General features: G+C 46.7%; 1 protein-coding gene across 1 annotated transcript; it reads left to right on the top strand.

The window, feature by feature from the left end:
• Positions 1–2,914: 2,914 nt before the first annotated feature.
• LOC309382429 (solute carrier family 4 member 11-like) lies at positions 2,915–6,268 on the top strand. The gene is made up of 3 exons (XM_081971946.1): positions 2,915–3,089; positions 4,618–4,731; positions 6,135–6,268. Exons 1-3 carry the CDS (start codon positions 3,008–3,010, stop codon positions 6,248–6,250), a joined length of 312 nt encoding a protein of 103 aa, XP_081828072.1. The 5' UTR covers positions 2,915–3,007; the 3' UTR covers positions 6,251–6,268.
• The last annotated feature ends 732 nt before the right edge of the window (positions 6,269–7,000 follow it).

Raw genomic sequence — 7,000 nt, 5'->3', positions numbered from 1 at the left:
CTAAGGCAGCTAATCCTTGATTTACAACCTTTCGTTTAAGGACCATTCAAAGTTACGACGGCACTGGGAAAAGTGACTTATGGCCTTTACACACACACACACACACACACACCTACGTTTATGGCCGTTGTGGCATCCCCATGATCAAGCGATTTACATTCGGGATCTCAACCACTGACTCATACTTACGACGGTCCCGGGGGTCACGCGATCCCCTTTTGCGACCTCCTGACAAGCCAAAGTGAACAGGGAGGCCAGATTCACTTAACAACGGTCTTCCTAACCTGGCAGCTGCAGGGGTCCGCTCAACGGTGGCAAGGAAAGTCGTAAAATGGGACAGAGCTCACTTAACAGGTGCCTCGCTTAGCGAGGGAAATTTGGGCTCAATTGGGGCCGTAAGTCGAGGGCTCCCTGTTTTTAGGGATGCTCCTTAGGGATGCATTACGTGAGAGAAAATGAAAGAGTATTTTTTTTTAAAAAAATTAAAAAAAACACGTGTGCTTCAACTTAAAATAGCTCCAGTCCCTCATTTAGGATTGCCCCATTTTTAATGTGTCATTGGAGCGTGAAGGAATGTGGAAGATCCAGGGTTTTGAAATATAATAAGGACATCTGGAGCTGTGAGGCGTACATCAGAAAGCTTGCAATGCTGTTTGGAGGCTCAGATGACATATAAGTCGGTTTCTTTAAGAAATGTCTCATTGTGCAGTGCTGTAGAAGCTCTGGATGAGGAAGGATTGCAGTCAAGAATAGAGAACCCTATTTCACTTTCATGCTGATCCTTGAGGGGATCAATCTTTCCTCTCTGGTTAAGTATCAATCATTGTAGTTGGAGGTGATGAAAGTTTTAAGTCAGCAACAGATGGAAGGATGGGAGGGAGGGAGGGAGGAAAGAAGGAAGGAAAAAGAGGAAAGAAGGAAGGAAGGAAAAAGGAAGGAAAGAAAGAAAAGAAAAAGGGAGGGAGGGAGGGAGGAAACGGAGGAAGGGAGGAAGGAAAAAGAGGAAGGAAAAAGTAGAAGGAAGGAAGGAAAAAGAGGGAGGAAGGAAGGAAAAGGAAGGAAGGGAGGAAAAAGAGGAAGGAAAAAGTAGAAGAAAGGAAGGAAGGAAAAAGTGAGGAAGGAAGGAAAAAGAGGAAGGAAGGGAGGAAAAAGGAAGGAAGGAAGGAAAAAGAGGAAGGAAAAAGTAGAAGAAAGGAAGGAAGGCAAAAGAGGGAGGAAGGAAGGAAAAAGAGGAAGGAAGGAAAAAGGAAGGAAAGAAAGAAAAGAAAAAGGGAGGGAGGAAGGAAGGAAGGAAGGAAAAAGAGGAAGGAAAAAGTAGAAGAAAGGAAGGAAGGCAAAAGAGGGAGGAAGGAAGGAAAAAGAGGAAGGAAGGAAAAAGGAAGGAAAGAAAGAAAAGAAAAAGGGAGGAAGGAAGGAAAAAGAGGAAGGAAAAAGTAGAAGAAAGGAAAAAGGCAAAAGAGGGAGGAAGGAAAGAAAAAGAGGAAGGAAGGGAGGAAAAAAGGAAGGAGGGAAAAAGAGGAAGGAAGGGAGGAAAAAGGAAGGAAAGACAGAAAAGAAAAAGGGAGGGAGGGAGGAAGGAAACAGGGAGGAAGGAAAAAGTAGAAGAAAGGAAGGAAGGAAAAAGAGGGAGGAAGAAAGGAAGGAAGGAAAACAGTGGTGGGATTCAATTTTTTTTACTACTGGTTCTGTGGGTGTGGCTTATTGGGCATGGCAGGGGAAGGATAATGCAAAATCCCCATTCCCTCCCGACCAGCTGGGACTCGGGAGGCAGAGAATAGATGAGGGCGGGGCCAGCCAGAGGTGGTATTTACCGGTTCTCTGAACTACTCAAAATTTCCGCTACCAGTTCTCCAGAACTGGTCAGAACCTGCTGAATACCCACCTCTGAAGGAAAAGAAAGAGGAAGGAGGGAGGATGGATGGACAGATGGAAGATGGAGGGAAGGAGGAAAAACAAAAGCGGAACTTAGAAAGCAAGCAGAAGGAAGGAAGAATGAAGAGAAGGAAGGGAGGAAAAGAGGAAGGAAAAGAAAGGGAGGGGGGAGAAGAAGGAAGGAAAGGAGGAAGGAGAATAGAGAGAAAAGGAAGGGAGGGAGGGAGGGAGGAAAAGAAAGGAAGGGCGGGAGTGAGGCAGAAGAAGGAAGGAAAGAAGGAAGGAAGAAAAGAAAGGAAGGGTGGAAAAGAAGGAAAAGAAAGGAAGGGCGGGAGGGAGAAGAAGGAAGGAGAATAGAGAGAAAAGGGAGGAAGGGAGGAAAAGAAAGTAAGGAGGGAGGATGGATGGATAGATGGAAGATGGAGAGGGAAGGAAGGAAGAATGAAGAGGGAAAGAGGAAAAACAAAAGGGGAACTAAGGAAGCAAGCGGAAGGAAGGAAGGAAGACTAAAGAGAAGGAAGGAAGGAAGGAAAGAGGAAGGAAAAGAAGGAAAGGGAAGGGAGAAGAAGGAAGAAATAATGGAAGGAAGGAAGGAGAAAAAGGAGAGGATTGATGGATGGATAGATGGAAAATGGAGAGGGAGGGAGGGAGGGAAGGAAGAATAAAGGGAAGGCAGGAGGGAGGAAAAGAATGAAAGGGGAACTAAGGAAGAAAGAATAAAGGGAAGAAGAAAAGAGGGAAGAGAGGAAGAAGAAGGAACAAATAAAGAGGGAGGGAAGGAAAGAAGGAAGGAAGGAAAAGGAGGGCAGATGGATGGATGCACAGATGGGAGAGGGAGGGAAGGAAGGCTAAAGAGGGAAGGAGGAAAAGAACAAAAGGGAAACTAAAGAAACAAACGGAAGATGAAAGAATAAAGAGAAGGAAGGAAAGAGCGAGGGAGGAAAAGAAATAATGAGAGGGAAGGGAAGCCCCTATCGAATAGTCACAATGGCCTGTATGCTATTCTTAGTGGACTACATTTCCCAGAATCCTCTAGGCCACACTTGGTGCAAAATCCACCTTTTTAATCCCCTCTTTGGGCTTCGTTTTAGGCATCATCGGCAACAACAAAGCCATTGGGAAATACATCACCACCATGATCTTCCTCTACTTCGCCTGCCTCCTGCCCACCATCGCTTTCGGCTCCCTTAACGACGAAAACACCGAGGGCGTCATAGGTGTGTCGGCCTTGCCTTGGTCACCTCAGGATTTTTTATTTTTTATTCATTTAGTTGGCAAACATGTAGAAAATAGCAGGTATAAGTATATCTGCAGTCTTGTAGCCAAAACAAAATACTTTCTTGCGGGAACCAAGGACATTCCTGCAGGTGCTGGGAAGGAGGGGAGGGGAGTCACTTAGCAACTGGACTGTATCCTGATCGGACCATGTGACTTGATGTTTTGAGAAAGGGACAAACTTTCACTTCACTTTTCACTATTCCTTGAGGAAATTGTTTGCTATGGGTATGTTACTTCGAACCCTGACGGCCATCTTGGATGTTCGACCCTATTTGTTGGACCCACTTGGCACCAACGCATGGTGAATTATTCCTAAATTATTCCTCCCAAGATGCTTGTAGGACAGGGGTGCCAAACTCAAGGCCTTGAGGGCCGGATATGGCCCGCGGGGTGCTTAGATATGGCCCGCAGGTCCGCTCTGGAAACAGTGAAGGACCAGCCTGCAGTGCCTCTGCCAACAAAAACGCCCTTGACCCTCCGTTTTCACTGGCAGAGGATTGCAGGAGGCCGTCGCAGCAGAAAACGGAGCTCTCGAGCCTGTTTTCACTGGCAGAGTGTTCTGGCCACCATAAGCGCCCCCGACACAAATGACGTTGAGCTGGCCCCCCAAGCTCAAACACAACCCTGATGTGGCCTTCAATGAAATCGAGTTTGACACCCCTGTTGTAGGAGGAGAAGGACTGGCTGAAGCTGCGTCCGGAGTTAAAAGAGGGAGCAGCCTAGAATCCCTACATACTGTAGCGAGTCCCTTCGGGGAGAGGGGGCGGTCTAGAAGTTTAATAAATTAATTAAATTAATTAATTACAATCAACCCAAGTCCATCTCCCCTTGAATTCCTTGACTCATAGCACAGTTGCTCTCCATTCCAGATAAGAACTTACAACCTTTCTGTCAGGTTTCCGAAAGATGCCCTAATTGATTCATGAGACTCGAGCCAAGTTTCAAAAGAAAACCCGTCATTTATTAGGAGCATTGTTTTGGCAATACCCTATTGCAGTCAGATCTGGGCCTCATTTGAATTATAGCTGAACTTTACCCCGGTTCCTTCCCTGGCACCGATAAAAGAGACCGTTTTTCACACTTACGACCATTGTAGCATCCGCGTCGTCAAGCGATGCAAATTCAGGCACTTGGCAACCGACTCGTACTTATGACGGCTGTAGCATCCTGGGATATCCCCTTCTTGACAAGCAGAAGCAATAGGGAAGCCAGATTCACTTAAGAACCCTGTTACTCACTTAACAAGTGCCGTGATTCACTTAACGACCATGGCAAGAAAACTTACTTAACAACGGTCTCGCTGAGGAACGGAATTTTGGGGTCAATCGTAGTCATAAGTCGAGGGCTACCTAAAGTTGAGAAGATTCCTGCACGTAGCTTTTCTGGTTTTTCCTGTCTGACGATGCTGTGTTTTAAAGCAGGTTGATTCCAGCCGATCACTGAATTTTTTTGTCTTTTGATTTCCAGATGTGCAAAAGTCAATCGTGGGCCAGTGCATTGGCGGACTGCTTTATGCGCTCTTTGCCGGCCAGCCCCTCGTGGTGCTTTTAACCACAGCTCCTTTGGCACTCTATATCAATGGTGAGTTAGTCATACCACCTTTCTCAATTTTCTGTCCTTTGGGATTCTGCAAGCGATCGTTCTTTTGAGCATCGCCGATGTTCTCAAAATGCTGCCCGCCGCACATTTCTCGCCCGCCCCCCCCTCTTCTCGCCCCTTTGATCAACATCTGCCTTTGATGTTCAGACTCCTTTCATGCTCAGATCAGGCCCTTCCTTTCTTCCTTTCTGCTCCTTCAATCTGGGTGCAAATAGATTCCCATCTTCCTTACCTGGGAGACGGTTTCCGATTGCGGAAGGTCAGCCGTTTGAATGCCCCCCCGACTTCCTGCAAGCACACGTGGGAAATTGGCATACCTGGGAGAAGAAGGGAACAGTGTAAGAGAGTTGGAAGGGAGCCTGGAGGTCTTCTAGTCCAACCCCCTGCTCAAGCAAGAAGAGTTCCCAGCTGCTCTGACCCAGCCTTAGCAGAAACAAGAAACGGACTTCTTGTCACGAAAAAGCCCTCTTTATTTATCTCCGGTGAATGAAGGCCATTCACACACCGGAAAGTCCAGGCAAGAGTCCTTCAAAGAGTTAACTACGTAACAGACCTTATCAGTTCCTTGCAATAATTGAAAAGGCCGTAAACTCCCAGCCGCAAAGCTGGAAATTAAGTTCTGACAAGCAGCCTTTGTGGCACGAAACACAACGAGCAAAATCTTCAGAAATACGAACTATTGTCTCCTACAACCACCATCCCCTTTCCTTCTTTTTATTCCCCAGCCAGGGTGGGGCCATTCAGCGTCCACCTGTGCCTTGCTTCCCGAGTCGACTCCTTGTCCTCCGTTGTTCTCCTCTCCTAACAGCTCTGCGCATACGCGCATCTGGATCAGGCCCCAGCTGTTCTTCCTCCTCACTCATCTTAGCCTCCAAAGGCAGCTGCCTCTCTGGTGGCTGGGAAATGTCAGACGGCCATGGCTCTAACTCTGCATCCGAGAGTTAGGCGGCTTTCATGCCTAAGGCAGGACCAGAACTCACCTTCTCCTAGTGATTGGCCCAAAATCACCCAGCAGCCTTGCAGGTCTAAGACAGGACTAGAACTCACTATCTCCTGGTGATTGGTCTAAAGTCATCCCACCACCTTTCAGGTGCAAGTTGGAACTAGAACTCACCATCTCCTGGTTATTGGCCCAAAATCACCCAGCCGGCTTGCAGGTCTAAGGCAGGACTAGAACTCACCGTCTCCTGGTGATTGGCCCAAAATCGTCCAGCTGGCTTTCATGCTTAAGGTGGAACTAGAATTCTCCATCTCCTGGTGATTGGCCCAAAGCCACTCAGTGAACATTCATGGCGAAAGCCGGACTAGAACTCACAGTCTCCTAGTTCCCAGTTTAATACTTTCATTGGTAGATCAAACTGGCTCTCTTTCTTTCTTGCTTCCAGTGATCAAAGGAATCTGTTACGACTACAACTTGGACTTCCGTGCGTTTTATGGTGGGTTGGACTCTGGAATAGTTTCTTCCTCGTGCTCTACTCTCTCTTCAACTTCAGCCTTGTAATGAAGCTCTTTAAAAGGTAAGGAATTTCTTCTTCTTCCTTCTTCCTCTTCTTCTCCTCCTCCTCCTGTTCTTTTCTTCTTTCCCTCTCTCCTCCTCCTTTTCTTCTTCTCTTCTCCTTTTCTTCTTCTCTCTCCTCCTCCTCCCTTTTCTTCTTCTCCTCCTCCTTCCATCTCCTCCTCTCCTTCTTCGTCTCTTCCTCCTCCTCCTCCTCCTGTTGTTTTCTTCTTCCTCTCTCCTCCTCCTCCTTTTCTTCTTCTCTTCTCCTCCTCATTTCTTCCTCCCTCCCCTCCCCCTCCCCCTCTCCCTCCCCCCCCCCTCCTCCTCCTCCTCCTCCATCTCCATCTTTACTTTATAATGTAGTTTGCTTTGCTCCATCACCAGAGTGCAACTGATTTTGAGAACAAATATGCCAAACCTTCCACTGCAAAATTGATCTTCCTGCATGGTTTCCTGTTGAAGTTTGAAAGTAGAGTTTGATTTGCCTTTTTTTTTTCAGTGTTGCCATCTTGAGCACTCTTATCCAATTGAGACGGATAAGTTTGCTTCCTCACCAGCCTAGGTCCTCAATTCATGTGCTACTTTGCCATGGAAGGGATACCTGTTTACCTGAGTCAATGTTTACCATTAGTTCCAGTATTTTTAGACACAACTCCTGCAATATCACATTCAGTATAACTCTTGCCTTATTTATGTCTGACTTTCTTAAGATGTGCAATTAAAATGAATACATTTCTTTTTTAATCATACTAG

The sequence above is a fragment of the Natrix helvetica genome (assembly GCF_964273705.1).
Source record: "Natrix helvetica genome assembly, contig: HAP1_SCAFFOLD_474, whole genome shotgun sequence".
Taxonomy (NCBI): Eukaryota; Metazoa; Chordata; class Lepidosauria; order Squamata; family Natricidae; genus Natrix; species Natrix helvetica.
The sequence above is the reverse complement of the archived record's forward strand: the minus strand, read 5'-3'. Positions and strand labels throughout refer to the sequence as shown.

Bases quoted from the DNA above. Each gene is read 5' to 3' on its own strand.
- LOC309382429 (XM_081971946.1), top strand. From the start codon at position 3,008: ATGATCTTCCTCTACTTCGCCTGCCTCCTGCCCACCATCGCTTTCGGC. The intron at 3,090-4,617 runs GTGTGTCGGCCT...TTTGATTTCCAG, and splicing joins AAACACCGAGGGCGTCATAG to ATGTGCAAAAGTCAATCGTG. The intron at 4,732-6,134 runs GTGAGTTAGTCA...TCTTGCTTCCAG, and splicing joins TTTGGCACTCTATATCAATG to TGATCAAAGGAATCTGTTAC.